Source organism: Xyrauchen texanus, chromosome 27 (assembly GCF_025860055.1).
Source record: "Xyrauchen texanus isolate HMW12.3.18 chromosome 27, RBS_HiC_50CHRs, whole genome shotgun sequence".
NCBI classification, from domain to species: Eukaryota; Metazoa; Chordata; class Actinopteri; order Cypriniformes; family Catostomidae; genus Xyrauchen; species Xyrauchen texanus.
The window spans coordinates 9,760,950-9,784,838 of record NC_068302.1 but is presented as its reverse complement, the minus strand read 5'-3'; the positions used below and the strand labels follow the sequence as shown (position 1 = coordinate 9,784,838).

Below are 23,889 nucleotides of genomic sequence, written 5' to 3'. Positions count from 1 at the left end.
ATCAAAAACAGTCTGTACCCACTTCTGTATCCAGCGATCCCTTCATCTTGACCCAGAACTCTTCATTAATAGAGAACCGATTAATGTTGTTAAAGAAATTAAGTTCTTAGGACTCCTTCTTGACAACAAAATGACTTTCGTTCCTCATTTGAAAGCACTTAAAAACAGGTGTCTTAAAGCCATGAATATAATGAAAGTACTGGCAAAAACAAAATGGGGAGCAGATTACATGGTTCTTTTGAGACTCTATAGAACACTAATTCGTTCCCGGCTGGACTATGGAAGCATAATTTATGACTCTGCCAGAGAATCATATAAGCGGATGTTGGACTCAGTACATCATCAGGGCTTACTGACTTCGCCTTGGGAGCATTTAGAACTTCGCCGATGCAAAGCTTGTACGTCGAAGCCAATGAACCTTCACTTCAAAACAGACGATTGAAGCTTTCACTCCAATATGCTATCAAAATAAAGGCAAATAAAACCAACCCCGCTTATTCTTCAATCTTCAACCCACAATTTACTCCTTTGTATGAGAGCAAACCTAAAAGTATCAGATCCTTTGGTATTCAGTATTAAACCTCATTTGGAGAACTTGAATATAAATTTGAACATTCTAACCCAAATACAATTCAATTCTATATCTCCCTGGAAACTAAAGAAGCCTAATATCAATTTGGACTTGACTCATCAGAAGAAAGGGGTGACCCATCCAAATGTATATAGACAGCAATATTTGGAAATAAGAAACCAATTCCCCTCCCATGTACCTATATTCACAGATGTCTCGAAGATGAAAAACAGTGTAACGGCAGCAATGGTGACTAGAAATCAACGCTATGGAATTCGTATTCCAAAACAGTGCTCAATTTTCTCTGCTGAGGCTCGTGCTTTACTTTTAGCTTTGGAGCACATTGAAAATTCTCTGCAAAATTTTTTTATAATTTTTACTGACTCTAAATCCTGCCTTCAAGCAATGGACACTTTAAAAATTGACCATCCTTTAGTGGACTGCATCTTAACCAAAGTGGATTATCTACTAAATCAGTTCTTCAGCATTATTTTTTGCTGGGTTCCAGGACATGTTGGCCTTTCAGGAAATGAACAAGCTGATGCAGCTGCTAAGGAAGCTCTTAATCAGGAAGTTAATGAATGTCAAATCCCTCCCTCAGATATCAGACCGATTATTAACCGATATATTTTAAATAAGTGGCAAGAAGAGTGGAATATGTGCAAGAACAACAAGTTGTATGTAATTCATCCGGAAATTTCAAACAGACTTTTTATCAATTTTAAAACAAGATTTGATCAAGTGGTCTACACCAGATGTCGTATAGGTCACGCAAATCTGACCCATGCCTCTTTGCTTAAAGGTGAAGACCCAACCCTATGTATGTTTTGTAATATTCCCTTATCTGTCAAACATATTTTACTAGATTGTCCTGGTCTTAACACAAGTAGAATGCTCTTTTATGAAGTTACCTCGTTAAAGGACTTATTTAATGAGATTGTGCCTGAAAAGGTTTTGGATTTCTTATCATATATTAATCTTAAAAGAAATATTGTATAATATGACTTGTTATTTATATTTGTTTTGTTTTTATTGTATTTATATGATATTTGTTTTTTGTAATTGAATTCTTGCCATGAAAATAGCTTTGATCGCTGACATGGCATTAAATAAAACATACTACTACTACTAGTGGTACACACTCGTCCCTAATGGCTTCCCAAAAACAAGAAAAAAAGTTGTTTGGGAACAATAAGATGCAATGCTCGATATGGGAGTAATAGAAGAATACCACAGTGATTAGTCCAGCCCGGTAATTCTAGTCCCTAAGAGAGATAGGTCAGTAAGATTCTGTGTGGATTATAGAAAAGTTAATGCGATGTCTAAATTTGATACATACCCAATGCCTCGTATTGATGAGTTGCTTGATCGGTTGGGCACAGCTTGCTTTTACTCGACACTTGATTTGACAAAGGTTTATTGGCAGATCCCCTTAATGTCGATGTGCTTTGAAAAAATGTCTTTCTCCACACCGTTTTTCTAACGCCAATTGTGACACAGATGACGCCCTGGCCTGAGTCAGGCGGCGGGGGTATGTGGCAGTGGCGGCGTGGTCGAGCATTTGTCTGTTGAGAGAAATTGGTAAGGGTACAAACCTGAGCGCCATAATATCTAACACCTATTTCTGATTGCAGTAAGCACTGGGGAGAGCGATTTAAAAAGAGGGACCACGCCAGAGACGAGGAGAAAGAGCCGAGCTTCAGAGCTGTGAAACTGTTCCGCTGAAAAGCGAGCTATTTGTTTGAGTGTATAAATAAATCTACCATTTGAGTTTGAAGTTCCCATCCTCCACTTCCTGCCTCTGCGTGAAAGAGATCCGTTAAACTTGCAATTAATAATAACAAATGGTTTGGAATGACATGAAAGTGACGGAATTGTGGTTTTTGGGTGAACTATTTCTTTAAAATTCTCACATTTAGTTTGGTCAGGGTTAGGGAATTACTAAAAATGTAATCTTCAAAAGATTATTAATTACTTCCAAATTGTAATCAGATTACACTATTCAGTACTTCATGAAAAAAGTATGTTACTGAATACTTTTACGTTACTTTCCAAAACCCCTACAAACATGTTAAAACTAGAGGGCATAGGCTACTTTTTCGCTATAAATGTAATTAGATTACAGTATTGAATTACTTTGTTACACCCAACACTGACACTGAATTCTGTTGTGCACTTTTGAAATCTGTTTACTCCTTAGGCTGCCATTCCGTTCTGGCCAGAGAGAGACTCAAAGAAACTTCGAATGACAGTTGAAGGCTGTCAATCATCTCCAAGAGCCTTTGACTTCCACCAACCAGAGAACTGCCTCTTACTGCACTTGGACAAAACTGTAAGTTACTATTACCTACATGGACTGTGAGACACACAAACAAACACCCTCTGCCTCAATTCGTATCATTTTCTATCCTCTTTACTGTAGCTGGGTGGTATTATTGTGGACGTAAATCTGACAGAACATTCTGTTGTGATCCGGTTCTCTGATTATTATGACGGAGCAGCTCCGTTCCTTCTCATCAACCACACAGAGGAGATGCTTCAGTTTCACCAGAGGTAAGGACAATCTCACAGTGTGATTTTGTTTGGTTCAACTGTTCCATAACCTATTTGCCCGCTTTTTGGCAATAACTATGTGATTGGCCAACAAACAGAAGTGGTCATTCTGCTGTGTTAATCATTATCAACAGTCTTGTAAATGGATAGTGCACACACTTTGTGATTTAGTGAATTGTGTGTACATTTTGTGTAAAATTCATTTTTATCTAAACACAACAATTTAATGTTTGTCTTGTTTGCTATCATTGACCCCATTTCCACCTGGTATTAAGGTGCATTTTGGGGTGATCCGATCACATGTGGTCAGCCCTAAATACAGGTGTAAACATGGTCTAAAGTGCACAAAAACACATACTTATGTGGTCAAAAATACAAGTGACCACTTCACATTTGAAATGTAAAGGCTTATCCGTCCTGTATGCATCCCGGCAACAGTGAAGCACCACCCCTCACCTGTCAATCAACCGCTGGGCTAAAACAAGAGTCTAAACTTTGCCGGTTACAAGAGGCTTTAAAAGGAAATAACCATCCAATTGGACATTTTTTAAAAGCAGATACATACACAATCATAAGAGCTTCATGGATCTTCTTTAGTGTATCAAACTGGGATAAACAGTGCACAGTTTTCTTCGTGTTTTCTTTATCTTTTCTGACTTTGTTTATTATCATACAGTGACACACTGACACAGTGATTGATGTATGTTGTCATGAAACAGAGAACCTCCCCTCCAAATCCAAACACAAGTGGTCACAGGAGATGCTTTTAAGTGACCAGGTGTAAACAGTGAAGGGTCTCATCTGACCAAATGTGATCGGATCACCCGTGACGCCTCGTAATACCAGGTGTGAACAGGGTCATTGAGTATTATACACACAGATATTATATCGGCCCTAGGTTTTGGGGTCATTTTTTATTTATTTTTTTAGAAAGGCTAAATCTTTTTTTTTTTTTAAATGTATGAAATCAAACTGAACACAAATAATATTATTATTATTATTATATATTCTATGAATTTGACATTTGTGTTTTAGACTAGATTTTTTAAAGATTTCTAATTTTATCACCTTGGACAACCTTGTTTGTCTGTGACCCTTTGTCCTGTTTAGCTTAATTCTGGGTACAAATTTGTCCCCAAACTCTAGCACACACACACACACACACACACACACACATATTCATTTCTCATCTAATTATTATTCTGAATGGACGTCACAAGGCTTCACACTTTAGTCTGTACGTTTTATTTTTTTACCTCCTGATTTATCTGTTTTGAGCTGTCCTTTTATTTTTTTCACTGTAATCTGTTTGAGATGAAAGAGTGTGTTATGTTTTATTTTGTTGCATTTTTTAATTTCCTTTAACCTTCTAGCTGCAGGAAGCGTAAAGGTTCAACATGGGTTCCAGATGAGCTACTGGATCTCTCTTTATCAGGGGCGGATGATACAAGTTCCGTTGGGTACACACATACACATTAACATAGGTTGAGATGCATGAAAAGTCTTTGCTTTCCTTGCAAACTACTAACGCGATATAAATGTCTGGTGAAGGGATTTATTCTGCAAAGAAAAACAATTCTCACAACTCCAATTCCTTCCACAGACTTCAATGTTGGAGTGTGAACTGAAGTTTATGGTTTTCCTTACTCTGATTATTTTGTCTTTTTTGTGCTTTTTGAAAAGAAAAAAGGAAATTTACCAACTTGCTTCCTGTTTCTGTGGTTACAGCTGATGTATTTCCATTTCCTAACAAATAATTTATACACTCCTCCTGTGACTAGGTGGAACTATCTTCTAATGAAATGTAAACAGCATTGAATCATTTTCCTGATTTATCTAATCGGAGACTTTCCTTTTTCTTTTTTTTTTCTTTTTGGCTTTTTAAAGGGAAGTTGAGGGTGTGCGGTATCCTGTGATCTTCTACTATTAAACTGCCTGCATATCATGTGCAATTTATTCTTGGGTATCATCTTTCAGTAATTTCTAAAAAATGTATGGTTTGTTACAGTGATGACTTAAATCCATTTTACTTGTGGCTGCATTTACATCATGGTGATTTTAAATTTATTAGGTTCAAATTTCAAAGAGTAACTTGTCAAACAAATTTCAACAAACTCTACTTTACCCAAACTTTATCACATAAAATAATGTCTTTAAACAGAAAATGCATACCAATTTGTAAAAAAAAAAAAAAAAAAAATGTTCAATAGTGTTGTTGTTGTTGTTTAATAAATTATTAATATTTGATTAATTAATCAAATGAATTGCAGTTAATCACATGTTAAAATTAGCTGGGAAATGGCCCCCAAATAAAGATAATATAACCCTTTAAGCTCTGAGATTGTTTTTAAAGATTTCCTGTTTCAGTGGCATTCCTAAAATTAAAGGCTTATAACTAGAAAATAAAATAAAATAAAAAACAAGGAGGGTCAAGTCTTTGGTTGGTATCACTGTAAAGAAAACTTACAAAAAAATGAATGAAAAATATAATGAAAAATTCTGAAACTTTTCTGATTTGACATTATATATCTCTTGGTGTAAATAAGGTGGCTCTGAAAAAATGCTTTTGTTTTGTTTCCAGTCATGTCAACTATAGCTGTGCGAAAATTTTGAAAATGTGTTGATACGACAAAGCAATCAAAAGCATTCAAAAATAATTTATCCTAGTTTACAAAGACGTCTCCATTGGTCAAAGTCTCTCCGAACAAATAAAACATAATTGTACATAAGAACTAATTACACATGCAAACACAACAATGACTTTTGAAAGGTTTGCATAGCATGCAGACGTGATTTAAGGAATGAGATTACACAGAATGAGTTTCATTCTGTGCCATTTGTGTTATTGTGTCATGGCTTGTGCTTTGATCTCCTGGTGGCCATATATAAAATTGTGCATCGTGTGGATTATCTAATGATCTATGCATCCAATTACCTTGTACATCAGCTTGTTTGAAAGATAATCACATATAATAATTTATGCTACTTTGCTATTACTCACTATATTTATTTCTGTGAGTAAAATAAATTGGCTGGTTGTATTCTACTCTTGAGAGCTGTCCAACAACATATGACACATGGCTATTTGATTAGTTTGGTGTTATTACTGATTGCTAAAATATGTGCAGTGCAACAATTTTTATAAATTCTCAAAAACAAAAACAATTCCTATTTTGTGTTGGGCAAGACCGTAGTTATTGATATTTTGACTTTTTTTTTTCTCATAAAGGGTTAATATATATCTAAGCATTGATTAGATACAAAAGGTGGCTTTAGAAGTCAATATACTGTTTACTTCCATACCATTGAGCTGCTATTGGCCTACTCAACTCAACAGCAATCCATTTTCAATTGAGTTTGCCAATCTTTCACAGAATGCATTTTGTCTGCAGTATTTAAAATGTTATACTGATGCACTTGGAGCGTCTCACTTTGGTTGCATCGCGTTCCAGCATCCCACGCTATAAACCCTGCATGTTAAGACGCTGTGTTAAGTTAAAAGTACATTGAACAGCCCCAAGCTGAGGCTGCAATGACTTTACACATGGGACAGGGTGCATGATTAACTGTGAGAATTTTTTTAACACTACTTTTCACACAATCACACTGAATGCATTAAATTGACAACCCTAGTTTCACTCTGTACAGTAAAATCGCATTGTACTTCAGAGTTTGTTGAACTTTGTTGCAGTTATTAGGCGTTTGTGTGAAAATGTTTGGTCATGTAGAACTATGAAGTAACTGATGATCTCATTCTGGCAGCTCTCAAACAGAAATCGATGAGCTGGGTTCAGGTAAGGCAGTGTATTACACATGGACTGAGCCCACTGGCTCACGAATCCTCAGCTGGAAATGGGGCCAGTTCAGAGGAGAGCTCAAAAGTGAAGAGGTGAGAAATCAAAGTTATTTTAACTTCATTTCAGTTTTCATCTGACTTAAGTCTGCTTTTGGGCTGGTTTTTGATTCTGTTTCTGGAAATGTATGATATTTATTTTGTAACAAATATAACCACTAACTATCATATCTCAGTAACGTAGTTGGAAGAGAGCAGGTGGGAAAGAAAAGGAAGTACCTATCCTTTTATCCATTTAGTCAATTATCCATTTATGTCACTTCCGGTCTTTTTTTCTACTAAAATATAAAAAATGGCAAAAAGGCCAATAAACTTGATGAGTTGATGACATGATACCAAATGTTTGTTTGGGTCTCCATTGTTGTTTGTTCTATAGGACAAGACGGATGTGGGCGAGAAAGGACTTTTTGTAATCACATTTTACGAAGGCCTCCAACGTGTAGCGCTGTTCACTACAAATCGCAGTGTTTACAAGCTGATTTGTGAGAGTGAGAAAATGGAGCTGGCTCAACAGGAAATCAGTATCTCATTACAGAACATGGGCATTTCACTGGTCAACAACACCACCAGCCAGGAAGTGGCTTTCATTGGCATCACAAGGTACAGATGGAGTTCACAGTGGCTTATTTCTAACACATAAGCTCTGTTCCAAAACTTGGTGAGATGCCTTGCATAGTCAGTACATAGTTCAAATACAGTCCCTTTACATGGTAGTCTTTTGAATGTGGCAAATGGTCTGAGCTCTTTTGCAGCTGAAACTAGCCTAGAACCGCCCACTTAGAAAGGAAGCACTGTCTAACTGACATGTAAAGCAATCCGTCATAGATTTTTTTTACGTGCTGTTTAGGGGTGGGGTTATTTGAGATCTATTATACCTTAATAATAGTGTTTGTGTGTTTGTTGTTCAGTTCTGATGTTGTGTGGGAAACCAAGCCTAAGAATCGCAGCCGCTGGAAGGTTTTGAGTGGTAAAGAGGCTGCAATGTTGGAGCAGTGCTACAGAGATTATATGGACAGTAGTTTGGTGGACAACATCATCACTGACCTAGAGAACGAATACCAGGTCGGTGCCCCTAAAGGCCATTTCACTATTCTGCACTTTATAGTACACTTATAATGTAACCAGTGACAATTGTAACAGATATAGCCATGATTGTTTTACTCCATATCTCTGGATGTATGTTCGTCAGGTGTTGTTTGCTACTAATGGGGTGGACATGAGAATGTTGCAGCCTTATGACGCTCCTCTCAGGAGGAACTTCCTGCCCGCATTAAAGGTGGAGTACAGTGTTTCCGCCCGACAGAAAGCTTACAGAGTCCAGATCAACAGGATTCAGGTCCGTTTCACACTTACATGAGTAAAAGCATGCAGCCACAAAATAAGATCTGTTAGTACAACTGCGGAGCTTGAGTCTTATAACAGCCACCCTTATGAAAATCGAGAGTTCATGGCAAATTTGCAGCAAATTCACCACTGATAATTTTCACATTCAAATGAGCTTTGCGGCAAACTTGCGGCAAATGGTCCATTTTTGCCAAAGGTTTGCCGGAGGTTCAACACTACTGGTGAATAGCTGCAAACTTTTGGCAAACATTTGCGGCGAATCAAAAGCTGATTTGCATGTGAAAATAACAAGCGGCAAATTTGCGGCTAGTTTAGATGTTTTGTAAACCCTTACGCTGGCCCTTTCACACAAGTAACCATTGATCATTATGACTACAATTCACAATGTAACATTGAAATTGTCCCTGTTCACCCATTCAGATCCAAAATCAGTTGCCTGGAGCGATCTTCCCATTTGTGTTCTACCCCATCAAACCACCCAAGTCAGTCAGCATGGACTCAGGTCAGTCGCTGTTTACCTACTCCAGTCTTGATGTCATTATTTACTCCCATGTTATTCCAAACTCTTGTTATTATATTTTATGTGGGACACAAAAGTACACATTTTAGAAAGCGTAACGCAGCTGTAGCATTTGAGAGCTAATTGTGACCATGGCTATCAAGCTGCAAAAAGGACAGAGAAATACCAGGAAAGTAGTCCATTCATGCGCTTCATTCCAAGCCTTCTGAAGACATATGATAACTTTGTGTGAGAAACAGACTGAAATATAAGTCTAAATATTGCCCTCCTGAAGCTCATGTCTAGCCCATGTTCACATCCAGAAAGTTCAGTTACTACATCTGTGAGAACAAATGCCATTTGCCATCATTGACATCAACTAACCAGTTATGAATCTGGATGCGGGCGTGGGCTAGACACAAGCTTTGGTAGAGGTGAACATAAATTTGTGTCTGTTTCTCATTTAAAGCTGTCAAATGGCTTAGAAGACTTGGAATATAGTGCATGAGCCACATGGACCAATTTTATGCTCTGTACCAATATTTCCACTGAATACATAACAGCGTACATTTTTTAAATGATATGAGGGTAGGTAAATATTGACTTTGAATTTTTGGGTAAATTTTTCATTGAATGCAATGAAATGCTTGAATGCTATTCAAGAAACTGTTATTTCTTGACTTTGTCACAAAAGTGATTGTTCATTTCTATTTTTCTACTAAAGAGCCAAAACCGCTTGCTGATGTCAGCATCATCACCAGAGCAGCCGGACACTCTGACATTCTGCGCATCAAGTACATCTCTCTTTCTTCTGCAGTATCTCTTCCATTTCCTTCCACTCACTGACTGCGTGTACATGCTCAAGAATATGCTGGTATTAATCAGAATTTTGTCATATTCAGATTATCTGAGAAATCTGAATAAAACAGCTGGTTTTACCTCTATTAATTAGAATTTTGGGTCATGTTTGGGACACCTAGAGAATTTTCACTGGAACTTAATATTCATGTATATCAGCGCATGTCAAAACAAAGGTAATTCTAGGTGGTATATGATACAGACAGTTTTGAAATATCAAGTTATTTAATTAACACATTTTTGAAGAAAAGGAACTTCATAGACTACATTTGTAAGAGTCTCATGGCCTGGGTTTTGCAATTGTGGGACAATTAATACTAAAATTCAGCATAATAAATGGCAACAGTATGCATCTCTAGTATTTTCAGAACAGAATAGCAAGAAAATAATGTATGTATTAGATGCATCAGATTACACTGATTCCAACAGCTGAAAAGCATTTTCAGATTAAAGGCTTAAAGGGATAGTTCACCCAAACATTTTCATTATCTGATCATTTACTTACCCTCATGCCATCCCAGATATTACTTTATTTCATCTGCTGATCACAAAGATTTTTAGAAGAATATCTTAGCTCTGTAGGTCCATAAAATGAAAGTGAAAGGTAGCCAGAACTTTGAAAGCCAAAAAAGCACATAATGGAAACAAAGTAATTCATACGACTCCAGTTGTTAAATCCATATCTTTTAAAGCAACATGATTTTTGGCTATAAATCTCTACTTTCACTTTCACATTCTTCACATTCAACCACCTACTGGGCAGGGAGGAGAATTAATAGTAAAAAAAGGACTTAAATATTGATCTGTTTCTCACTCACACCTATTATATTGCTTCTGATAATATAGATTTAACCACTGGAGTCTTATGCATTACTTTTATGCTGCCTTTATGTGCTTTTTCGAGCAAAATTCTGGCCACCATTCACTTGCATTGTTTAGACCTACAGTGCTGAAATATTCTTCTAAAAATCTTTGTCTCCTACACATCACTGCACATGATGACTGATGATTGTTGGTCCTGCAGGTATTTTATGGTGTTGATTCAGGAGATGGACCTGCGAATGGATCTTGGGTTTCTGTATGCCATACTTGAGATCTTCACTGACGAACACACAAGTGCTGTCACATCTGAACAGGAGGTAATGCTCTACTACTCTCGAAAAGACCATTATTGATTTCTATCAGCATGTTGTTGTGTTTTGAGTACTGGTGTGCTGGTTTTCCCACCAGGCTTCTTAACTAGGTTAACTAGGAATTCCTTGGTAAACCCGCATCATGAGATTCCTTGCTGGTCAACCAGCTTCACCAGCCAAGTTTTGCTGTCTACACTGTATTGGAATAACATTTTTACTGCAATTCTGTGAAGGCACTCAATCTACCATTTGTAAAAAGCCTTTATTTTAATGGGCCAAATACATTAAAAACCAACATGAATCGGCAGACAAACGGCCTTCATCAGTACACAATTTAAAATCTTGCAGTCATTTTTATAGTGTAGTCTGGATACAGTTCATTCATACATTCTCTTAGGTTAACTTTCCATTCATGTCATAAATTTGTTGCCTAATAATGTAACCTAACTACATACTTTTCTGTCTTGACAAGCTTAAAGAAAATGTTATCATGTTTTGCATATTATGTATGTTTAGTACAGTATGTGCACATTACATCATACACATTACAAACAGAGTAAAACTCTTGTTGAATATGTGTCTGTTGTAGGTGGAGTCGTTTGTGAAGGACATTGAGTATCTGAAGACTGAACTGAATCATGTGTCTACGACAGATAACTCCCCCATCAGCCTGTACGAGTACCTCCACATCTCTCCAATAAAGGTCAGTTACCAAAACCTTCTGTAAGCCAAAATCCCTCAGTATAATTTGTGTAGTTAGACTTATTTCATCACACACATATAAACATTTTGTCTGTCACTTGGATTTTCATCACATCTCATTGGACTTAAATCTTGCTCCAGATAGCTGTAAATTGTAAACATTGTTTTATTTGTGAACGACTGTTTTTTTTTAATGAATCAGCAGAATGAATGGTTCAATGCACATTGCACATTAAACACATTTGTCGCCACCTACTGGCTTAAAGATGTAATCTGCAGTTAACGGTTCTTTTGTGAAGAGATTAAAAAGACTCGATTCAGTGGTATGAATCAAAACCCTGTAATTTCCCTGTAATCTTGCTTGCACCAAAGGTTGAAAACTCCTTTTGTAATGTATAACCGTTTGTGTGTGTGTGTGTGTGTGTGTGTGTGTGTGTGTTTTGTGTATCAGCTTCATCTGAGTTTATCTCTGAGCACTGGAGGTGAAGATGCGAATAAAAAAGAGAGAGAGACTGAGATAATTCCTGTTCAGTCTCTCAACCTGCTGCTGAAGAGTATTGGAGCTACACTCACTGATGCTCAGGATGTCCTCTTCAAGTATGTTATATCACTTGTAGGGTTGGGAACTGGAACCAGTTAAAAAAAAAAATTAAATACCCAAACTGAATGATTCATAGTTCCACATAGTTTCACTTATGTGGAACACAATACTGAAATACTGTAAATAGTTTTTCCTGCACTGCTGTTCAGCAGCACTACAACTGAATGTACTGCTGTGGACATAGTTATCTATAACAGTAGTTCCTCATTCTGGTCTGCCAAGCCAAACCCTCAGATCACACATTTGGGTATTTCTAGATCTCACATGTGGTCAGATTTTGGGATCTCTGTCAAACACACAATGACCTAGAGTGTTTGTGTGCTTTCGCACTGCTCTCTGGTGGCAAGACAATTACAATGAACTAACAATTTGTGAAACAGTATGCAGCATGTAACAATACATTTTTCAATCATTAGTATGCTAAATTGTGAGAAGGGTATGTCTGCCTCCTGCAAGACTACTATAAAGCACTCCCACTACAAGGCATAGCCCCTTCAAAAAATGACCAACAGCCAACAACTTGTCCAACAGTTGGATGTCCCATTCATACACTCTGTTGTGTTTATATGGAGTCCCTCAGAAACCTACACGAAGTACTGTTGAATACAATCAGACGGCCATATCACAACGTGGCGACAATGAGAAGCGTGATGAAAATGAAGAGAAAAGGCTGCTTCACTGTGCAACTAGCACACTAATTCAGAAGTGTGTAGCTGCAGGCATAGCTCCAAAAGGGGTGTGCCATTAAAGACATAGAGAGCCCCTAACCCTTTCCCTAACCATAACTCTTTTGGAGTTGGAGCAACCCCCTCTCTAAGGTTGCACGTTCAAGTCAGAGAGTTGTCATCATAGTAAATAAGGTCATTTTTGTCTAAAAATGTCTTAACGTTTGACAGTCTGACCAAATAATTCATAATTAATTTACATTCATACATCTGTGCTATTTGATTCTCAAGGCTTGGCTTCTTTGAGTTGAGGTATCAGTTTTGCACCACCCAACAGCTGCAGTGGGAGGTGATCCGGCATTACTCCAAACAGGTGACCATTCACCTATTAACATTCACAATTCTTTTGTGATTTCAGCCTGTTTCAACCACATAAATTGTTGCTAATTGTTGTTTTTAATGTGTCTTTATGTGTGTATTGTGTGTTTCAGGCTATCAGGCAGATGTATGCTCTGGTTTTGGGTTTAGATGTCATTGGGAATCCATATTTACTGATCCGTGGTCTGTCTGAAGGAGTTGAGGCCTTCTTTTATGAGCCATATCAGGTGAAACTCTTGAGATACATGATAACAAATGCAGAAATGAGGATTAGAAGATGCCACCAATGATTAGATTTAACTATTTATTTTAGCTGAGTCTCCATCCAACTATTTTCCTGTGCATTTTGGGATGTCATTACCGCTCACATTGGAAAACTATGACGTTAGGAAACTGAAAATGGAGGTTTCAGATTTAATCGGATTAGTCTGGAAATGGTCTGTGTTGAATTGTGGATGTGTGGTATTTAGTACTGAAACATAAATGTATACTATGTGTGTTTGTCAGGGTGCTATACAGGGACCAGAAGAGTTTGTGGAGGGGATGGCACTTGGTGTGAAGGCTCTGGTTGGAGGGGCTGTTGGTAGGATCTCTTTATCTGATTTCTCTCTCACTCTCTACTCTTTCTCTCTATGGCTGAGATCCGAAAGGAAGTACCATTTCATTCTGCAGAGTAATTTTTGCCCCAACATCTGACCCATCCATCTCTTTTTCTGTTGTCCTCCTCTTAGGTGGTCTGGCAGGCGCGGCTTCTCGAATCACAGGAGCGATGGCTAAAGGTGTAGCTGCCATGACCATGGATGAGGAGTATCAGCAGAAGAGAAGAGAGGCCATGAACAAACAGCCCAGTGGGCTGAGAGAAGGGCTGACGCGGGGAGGGAAAGGCCTTGTGTCTGTGAGTTAACACTCAACCGCTTCACAAAACTTTCAGTAACATAAAAACATTGCAGATCAACCAGTCACAGTAGAACCTGCCACAAGGAACCTTTTATTCATTAGTTCTTTATAAAACCATCTATCTACCGAATGCACAGACCTGAAGAACCCATGCTGTAACATCAAGATCTCCAAGGAATAATATAACTAACTCAAGAACCATATATATAAGCAAAGTCTTGACAACAAGGGTTTTTGCTGAACCAAAGGTTCTGGGAAGAGGTTTTTGGGTATGTAGGGAAGTCCATATCTAAATGTAATCTCTTCTCCATATATCACAGGGGTTTGTGAGTGGCATCACCGGTATTGTGACCAAACCCATTAAAGGTAAAGCCATTGAGCATTTATTCTTTTGTCTGTCAGAGTTTCAGTGTTTAAAATCCAGTTCAATTACTCAGACTACTGTTTGATAGTAATGGATGTTTTCAGTTGTCCTCACTATTTGCTCATAAACCGTCCAAATTACGTTTGGCTTTAAATCTACTGTTATTAACAGTTTTCTATGAGGGTTAGGTTTATGGTTATGATATCACACATATCACTAACTCCTTATAATAGATCCATTGCATCCATAAGATGTCCTCACTAATACAGTGAAACAAATGTGTGTGTCGCTCTAGGAGCTCAGAAGGAAGGAGCCGCTGGTTTCTTTAAGGGTGTTGGAAAGGGTTTGGTCGGAGCTCTGACCAGACCAACAGGGGGCATCATTGACATGGCCAGCAGCACCTTTCAAGGCATCAAACGGTGTGTGAATATGTCTGTGCGTGACTGTTTATATTTTAGAAAGAGTCTTAGTTATTCCATTGTTTGTTGCCAAATTTCTGCCTTGATTTGAATTCAGAGCTGCAGAGACTACTCAGGATGTGACAAGTTTGCGTCCACCTCGCTTCATTCATGAGGACGGAGTCATTCGGCCATATAAGGAGAGAGAGGGCATTGGCAGCCAGATGCTACAGGTGATTCTTTACTTACAGTTTCTCAAAATATTGTCATGGGATCATAAAAACACTCCTTTTTCTAAGCTAATCCTGACCCTCCATGTTGTTTTCAAAACTACTTAGATCAACGTTCATTTCCATGCTGTTCTTAGGCAAAACCTACTCAAAAGCTGGTGACTAGAAATGGGGAATATATTTTCTCAGCATGGAGAACATTTAGTATAAGAGCCAAAAGTTTTACATATTTTTCTTAAAGGGGGAAGAGTAAAGGCGGTGTTGGTAGTAATACGATTTTTGAACATAATTTTGAATATGAGCTAAGGCTATCAAAAGTAAGTTGTAAAACTTTTATTTTCAGCTAATTGATGGATGCCATATACTTGATGAAAAGTTTGGAGAGATTCGATTCAGATTTGTGGTGGGGATTTGATTTATTCCAGTATCTCAAGTCTTTTGAATCGTTTCACTAAAAATATTTGTTTAGATTCATTCACTGATTTGTTCTGATTCGTTCAATTACCCTGCAGGTTACATTTTACATCAGTAGGTGGTGAAAAGTGAGTGTGATTTTGTGTGTTATGAGTGAGTCAATGAATCATTCACTCAACTGATTTGTTAAAAAAAATTCAATCTTTTGAATCAGTTCACCTAAAAATATTAACATTCATTCCAATTATTTTACTGATTCGTTCAGTGGCCCTTTCTGCAGGTTACAGTTTTACGTCAGTAAGTGGCGACAAGTGAGTGTCTTTTTGTGTGTTATGAGTGAGACATTGAATCATTTACTCAACTGATTCATTAAACTTCAAACTTTTGAATCGGTTCAACAAAAATATTTGTTTAGATTAGTTTATTGATTCGTCCAGTGACTCTTTCTGCAGTTTACATTTTTACATCAGTAGATGGCGACAAGTGAGTGTCTTTTTGTGTGTTATGAGTGAGTCATTGAATCATTTACTCAATTGATTCATTAAAAAACCTGAAACTTTTGAATCGGTTCACTAATGAGATTTGTTTAGATTAATTTACTGATTTATTCAGATTCATGTAGTGACCCTTTCAGATGGTTACTTTTTACACCAGGAAGTGGCAACAAGTGAGTGTCTTTTTATCTGTTATGAGTGTGTCATTGAATCATTCACTTACCAGATTTGTTTCATGATTGAAACTATTCTTATTATACTTCAATAAAAGTTGCATGTCAACAAATCTACTAATAAAAAAGTGTTCAAGCAAGCATTTTCCCCACATCAAACAACAAAACAAATGTATTATTTTAATTGTGTATAACATCAGTCATATTTACACATTAATGATTCATCTGGCCCCTTTCTTGTTATGAATGAGACTGACACACATGTGGTGATACAGCATATGAATCACTTAACCATTCAATCGCATCAATGATCAAACATATAAAAAGTGATTGTGCTTTTTATGTCCCTAAGTTTTATAAATAAATACATAAACCAAACAAAAATACTAAAGTTAGTATAAATACTTTTTAAAGAATAAATCAAGTCAGTAGCTAGTCCATTTACTACCATGACCAATTATCTAACCCCCACTAATCATTGTCCTAATGAACTGGTGATTATGTGATGTAGTTGTGATTTGTTGAAAGTTACGTCAGTAGTGTTAATGGAATAATGCATACTTCTTACTCTTGTTTACATTAACTTAAAACAGAAGTGTGTGTAAATATGTTAAGATAGAGATCAAAACATCATTATGGAATAGCATTGACAGTGATGAGGATAATGATGTTACATTTCAATTTTGTAAGTACATTTCTATGTATTCAGTCTGATTAGATAATGTTGTAGATTGTGTAATTTGCATAAGCAAATCTGAATAATTTATGATGTTTAAGTAGTTTGTCTGCCTTTGAAAGTATATTAAATCTATTTTACTTAAATACTAAATATTGCTGTTTTATAATTCAAAATTTCTGGCCCACCTCCTCATCTGTCATTGTCCTGAAGAGAGTCTTTTTTTAAGTGCATATTTTCTCATTAACCCATTCCACACCCATCAAACCCAACAATTCATACCAAATTCCATTACATCCCATTAATTCGTAGGCACAAACTCCACTCACTCAGCACAGGAGCTGAGGTACATACTGTTGGTTTTAGTCTTCAAGAAAACATCATGACTAGGCTTTTGCTTACGTTTTGCATTAAATAAGATAGTGTTTTAACTATGGAAATTCAAAAGAAATTGCATTTTTGCATCCAGAACACATTCAGACACACCAGTCAGACCAATACCCATTTAAAGGGAAGAGATCACCCAAAATTGAAAATTGGGGAATGTAATTATTTGCTCACCCTTGTGCCGTTCCAAGTTATCTATCTATGGTTGTCATGGCTGTCCCTAGTCCCCATCCAATTACATTGTAAGAAAAAAGCACAGCTTGTACAGCCATGGCCAAAAGTATTGGCAGTGACATAAATTTTGTTTCGCAAATTTTTCTGCTTCAGTTGTTGTGGTGATGATTGTTTCTAGATTATTGTGCAGAGTGATCAGATGAATTTTAAATAATTGCAAAAAGCTTCATTGGCCAAAAAAATTTACTTTATCACAAAAACCCAAATTTCACAGTTTTTCTGGTCCTGGCACAAAATGACCAGCTAATATAATTTCACTAATCATATCAGCAGCACCTGGGAAAGTGTGAACGAGTACTAGTCTGGTGAAATCACTCTATCATTCTGATTGGATTATACGATCCGACTGATTGCTATAAAAGTAGGGAAGAAGTGCTTCCAATCATTGTGTTCTTGTTAGCAATGGTCACCTCTAAAGAAAGACGTGCAGCCATCATCGCTTTGCATCAAAATGGTCTCACATGCAAGGAAATTGCTGCAAAGAATATTGCACTTGAAATAACCATTTACCAGAACATCAAGAACTTCAAGGAGAGAGGTTCAACTGTAGTGAAAAATGCTTCAGGACGTCCCAGAGTGTCCAGCAAGCGCCAGGACCGTCTGCTCCTGAGGAGTCAGCTATGAAATCGTGTCACCACCAGTGCAGAGCTTGCTCAATATTGGCAGCAGGTTGGTGTGAGTGAGACTTTCGGACAATGGCCTGGTGTCAAGAAGGGCAGCAAAGAAGTCACATCTCTCCAAGAAAAACATCAAGGACAGACTGAAATTCTGCAGGAAGTACAAGGATTGGACAGCAGAAGACTGGTGCAAAGTTTTCCCTTCCTACTGTTTGGGATATCTGGAAAATCGATAGTCCGGAGAAAAGAGGTGAACGCTACCATGAGTCCTGTGTCGTGCCAACAGTGAAGCATCCTGAGACCATCCATGTGTGGGGTTGCTATTCATCCAAGGGAGTGGGCTCTCTCACAATTCTGCCCAAAAACACTGCCATGAATAAAGAATGGTATCAAAACGTCCTGCAAGAGCAACTTCTCCTAACGATCCAGGAGCAATTTGGTGATAATCCGTGCATTTTCCAGCATGATGGAGCACCATGTCACAAGGCAAGAGTGATAATGAAGTGGCTCAGAGATCATTACATTGAAATTTTGGATCTGTGGCCAGGCAACTCCCCGGATCTTAATCCCATAGAGAACCTGTGGTCAATCCTCAAAAGGTGAGTGGACAAGTAGAAGCCCACAAATTGTGATCAACTTCGAGCACTAATAAGGCAGGAATGGATCGCCATCAGTCAGGATTTACATATCCAGCATGCCAGAGCGAATTGCAGAGGTTATGAAGAACAAGGGTCAACAATGTAAATATTGACTCTTTGCATATATTTAATATTTTTGCCAATAAAAGCCTTTAAAACTTATGAAATATGTATCATTGTGTCCCAGTATACCATAGAAACATGTGAAAAAAGAATCTACAAATACTGAAGCAGCAAACTTTGCGAAACACAAAATTTACCTCACTGCCGATACTTTTGGGCACGGTTGTACCTTGTTAAACATCTCCTTTTGTGTTCCACAGAAGAAAGACATATGGGTTTGGAACATTGAGTAAATGGTGATGAAGTTTTAGTGTGCCATTTAAATGTTTCTGTATGTCCAGAGTGCAAACACATACACACAAAGCTAAAAGCCATCATGTCGTAAAGGCTCAATTGGGTTACACTTTATATGTGTCTTAAAGTACTATGCATTTGTTCAATGTACTTATTGCATAAATACATGTTGTTACATTGTACATGGATTTAATCTGTAACTACAATGTTGACCTTAGTTCTAACCCTAAACCTAACCCTTCCCATACTCCAACCTCAGTAGCAGCAAACGTGAATCTTGCGAGAATTTTGCAGAATAACACATATGTACAAAGTACAGTAATTTATACCAATATTAAGTGCTTTATATGTATACAAAATATAATATAAATATATTAATTTTAAAATGTAAGTACACAGTAGTTAAAGACGTCTAATATAAAGTGTAATATAAAATGTAATTAGTTTTAAAACCTTAATGGTGATGTTCTCATAATAAATCTGGCGATGAATTGACGGTAAAAACAAATTCATTTGTTTCCCCTCGTCATATCCATCCCATGGCCCTTATTCGTCAGTATTTATCATAGACTGTAAAAAAAGATGGACGAAGCCCCTTCGCTCTTTTCCAATGGTGAGAACTGAAGCCGCCAGTGTCCCGATATGGCGCTGACATCTTGGGACTTGAGTCTGTGCAGTAGCGATTTCGGGACCAGACCTGCGTAGTAGTGAGCAGGAAGTAAAGCCGCGAAATCAAGGCCCCGCCCTCACTCTCGCTGAATCAATCGCAAGCACACGCCCCTGCACTTTTGACTTTTGACTTATGACAGTGTGAAATAATTAATTATAGAAATTTAGATATTAAATTTAAAGCTCCAATCTCCTCAGTCCTCCGAAGATCCCAAAAAAGTCAGTTGGTGCTTCAGTGACTACTTCCGCTCAGAGAACCTGTCAATCACAGCTGTCAATCATGATGTCACAGCACCATTTTTATAGCATCAAATAACTAACTAAAAACAAACTTATTTAGAAAACAAACACATGGAATTACATCAACGTGATAGAAACTACAGTAAATGACAGAAACTATCTTTGGAAAAAAGATATGTGAAGTGTAATTTAATTGTTTAGTTGGTCTCACGTCCCATTGAATGACATGGGGAGGTGGGGTTTATGACCTATACTAGGACCAGTCACCGGGGGGCGATCGAGACGTTTTGGCTTCACTTTTGAGGGCTTGTGCGGCACACTTGGTATTTATATATGGACAAAGAAATTGATCAATTGCAATATAATTGAATTTTATAATATGGACAAAAACCAGATTTGTCCATAGAACTTCAAAGAATTGTCCTTATAATTGGTTTCTCTGTTTGATTTTAGAGTGTTGAAAATGGACGGTTTGCCAAATACAGATACTTTGCTCATGCTAAGGTGAACGAATCTGATTTCCTGATGATCACAAAAAGGTAGGAGAATTGATTAAAAATGTTTTTGATGAAGGACCATTTCTACTTCAAGCATTATACAATAAAAATCACGATTGTTTGCATTTATGCTTTACATCAGGTTTTTGGTGCAAATTTGTTGTTCAGAGGGAGTGATATAATATGATTGTTAGTGGTGGTTGCTAAGACAAGCATAACTGATATTAGTGATCATACTTATCACTTACCACTTCAGAAATTGTTGTGACCAGAGGTTGTCTGACTTTGAATGTCTTATTGTATTCTATCTTATATGGTCAAGTCATGTGCTATTTACAGTTATTTAATTACATCAATTTCCTTTATGATTGTACTCTTTGCAGGGGAATTTTTTTTGTGACTAAGGGCACATTTGGGCAGCTGACGTGTGAGTGGCAGTATCTCTTTGACGAGTTTACCAAAGAGCCCATGGTTGTGGAGGGCAGAAGATTACGAATAGAAGCAAAGGTACATCATCATACACCACACATTTTTAATGCTATGTGTATTTAAAGTCAACATGAAGTTGACCCTAGAGTATTTACTTTCTTAAGAAATGTCCCTCGTTGGGGGGCCTGGGTAGCTCAGCGAGTAAAGATGCTGTCTACAACCCCTGGAGTCGTGAGTTCAAATCCAGGGTGTGCTGAGTGACTCCAGCCAGGTCTCCCAAGCAACCAAATCCGAACCTCCTCGTGGTCATTATAATGTGGTTGTCACTCTCGGTGGGGCACGTGGTGAGTTGTGTGTGGATGCCACAGAGAATAGCGTGAGCCTCCACATGCGCAATGTCTCTTTGGTAACGCACTTTTAACAAGCCACGTGATAAGATGCATGGACTGGTGGTCTCAGACTTGGAGGCAACTGAGATTCGTCCTCCGCCACCTGGATTGAGGCCACTACACCAACACGAGGACATAGAGCGCATTGGGAATTGGTCATTCCCAATTGGGGAGAAAAAAATAAGTTAAACAATAGAATAGTTCTAAACAAATGAAAATTAAAATTGCTGTAAGCAATTGAATTAGCCGCGCCGCTTCTTTCCAAAACCCTGCACTCCAAAGATAACAAATTAGCTTTATTGAGACCAACATGGTGAAGAAACGGTTGTTTAAAACAACAGCAGCAAAATAGCGCCCTCAACTGATAACTGTTATGAACAACATGGCTTATAAATGGCAGTAAACCTCAATAATTGTTTGCAAGGACAATACTATGAGAATGCACAAATGATTGACAGTTCGAAAGCGTCGTTGTCCACAGATCACGGACACAATTTGATTTGCTTTTTACAGAGTCTAGAGCTGTCACAGGACACTTTTTTCATTCATATCTTTCAGGGAGGGGGGCCTGGGTAGCTCAGCAAGTAAAGAAGCCGATTACCATGAGTGTGATATCATCAGATCAGAATGTCCTAGAGACATGAGAGTTGGCTTGTTTGAATTGGGTGTCAATTCGAACTTGCGACTCCAGGGTGTGCTGAGTGACTCCAGTCAGGCTTCCTAAGCAACCAATTGGCCCGGTTACTAGGGTGGGTAGAGTCACTTTGGGTTAACCTCCTCGTGGTAGCTATAATGTGGTTCTCGCTCTCGGTGAGGCGCTTGGTGAGTTGTGCTTGGATGCCGTGGAGGATAGCACGAAGCCTCCACACACGTTGGGTCTCGCTGGTAACACGCTCAACAAGCCACGTGATAAGATGCGCGGATTGACTGTCTCAGACGTGGAGGCAACTGAGATTCGTCCTCCTCCACCCAGATTGAGACGAGTCACTACGCCACCATGAGGACATAGAGCGCATTGGGAATTGGACATACCAAATTGTGGTGAAAAGGGGAGAAAATCAACAATTACAGCTCCTTTAAAATGTAACCCGTTTCTCCATCTCTAAAGGAACTTTTCTACTGATGAGACCTAGGCCGTGTGGTTGGGGAAAAGTAATATTAACCAGTAATATCATAGTCCAATCCAATCAAATCCAGATGGGAAAATGTATTTTCCACTAAATATTTAGTTTCACATAGAAATGTTTCACATTATGGAATTTCAGTGTTTAGTGAATGCTGTTTAAAGTTGTCTTTAACACCTGAACAAGAAAGCATTTTGTTGTTTCCTGTTCTGACTTCCACAGGAAAGAGTTAAATCAGTGTTTCACGCCAAAGAGTTTGGGAAGATCATCAACTTCAGAACTCCTGAATTAGCAAAGGTACCATTGTTGCTATACACACTTCCCCTCGTTGCATTTTGTAACGAAGAGCACAATGTGTGTCAGGGCAGAGATCTGATCATTGAGTGCTCGTTTATTTGTAAATGTTTTCACCTGTATGGCTCATGCATTTGTTTGTGTCATTTACAGTGGGTTCTTGCCAAGCTTGAAGATGCCAGGGAAAGTTTACCGAAATAACCTTTGCCTGGATGGTTAGAACGATATACAATGCTCCTGTGCACTGGTGTATGCCTTTATGCAACAGTCATTCACTTCACACTGAATACCACAGCAGTAAAATGACTGTTAGACTGCGTACTTTTCCATTACCACTCGTGGTCTTTAATCTGTAGAATCGCTTATTTGCATGAACACCAAAACTCATTTACATGTTACGCCCTTTACAGTGGGCCTCTACAAACAGATCAATGACTCTAACCATGTCTCTTAAAGGATCAGTTCACCCTAAAATAAAAATTCTGTCATCATTTTCTCACCCTCAAGGCGTTCCAAACCTGTATGACCTCATTTTGTTTTTCTGTGGAAGAAATGTTGAAGACTGTTTGCGCTCCCGCCATACAACGAGAGTGGATAAGGAGGTTGTCAGTCCCTAACATCTACTTTTCAAGACAGTCATATGGGTTTGGAACAACATGAGGGTGAGTAAATGATGACAGAAATGCATTTTTGGGAGTACTATCCTTTTAACCAAATGTCTTGAAGTCACAGTAAACAAGTCTAAATTAAGGTGTCATTTTATAAATGTATTAATAAAGACCAATACACTGTACAGCTATGTATTTTATTTGTCATTACAAAATAGGGAACATGTTTGTGGCATTTAAAAATAATGACCAGGAAAAACAAATCTCTTATGTTTAACAGAGCAGGGATATTTATTTTACATGTGGTATTTGCATGAAACATTATTTTGTTTCTGTGTCTATATTTATTTAACATCTAAAGCTTTGTTTTAGTACTACAGCAAATACTCAATGGCTTTCGAAATGCTTTCTGAGTCACTATGCAGCCAGTATTGACACACCTCATTGCTTTACTGAAAAAAGGCGTTAACAATGTAAATACGCAACTGTTTATTTGTAACTCTGTTGCTGTCCTTTTTCTTAAATATTAATCAATGAAATCTTAAAGGGCAAAAGGATATCATGATAATAATTGCATCATTCATGTAATTTTTAACTGTAAAT

At 37.8% G+C, this 23,889-nt stretch overlaps 1 protein-coding gene across 1 annotated transcript in view; it reads left to right on the top strand.

Moving 5' to 3' along the window:
- vps13a (vacuolar protein sorting 13 homolog A) overlaps positions 1–23,889 on the top strand; it is a 66,994-nt gene extending 43,105 nt beyond the window's left edge. The window contains 22 exon segments of the mRNA XM_052094070.1: positions 2,772–2,903; positions 2,994–3,124; positions 6,887–7,013; positions 7,354–7,577; positions 7,886–8,039; positions 8,167–8,313; positions 8,742–8,823; positions 9,545–9,614; positions 10,703–10,817; positions 11,401–11,514; positions 11,965–12,110; positions 13,071–13,152; positions 13,271–13,384; positions 13,665–13,740; positions 13,889–14,052; positions 14,375–14,420; positions 14,714–14,837; positions 14,935–15,049; positions 20,399–20,484; positions 20,826–20,949; positions 22,607–22,681; positions 22,832–23,889. Coding sequence (XP_051950030.1) covers positions 2,772–2,903; positions 2,994–3,124; positions 6,887–7,013; positions 7,354–7,577; positions 7,886–8,039; positions 8,167–8,313; positions 8,742–8,823; positions 9,545–9,614; positions 10,703–10,817; positions 11,401–11,514; positions 11,965–12,110; positions 13,071–13,152; positions 13,271–13,384; positions 13,665–13,740; positions 13,889–14,052; positions 14,375–14,420; positions 14,714–14,837; positions 14,935–15,049; positions 20,399–20,484; positions 20,826–20,949; positions 22,607–22,681; positions 22,832–22,879 — 2,496 coding nt within the window. The 3' untranslated portion in view covers positions 22,880–23,889.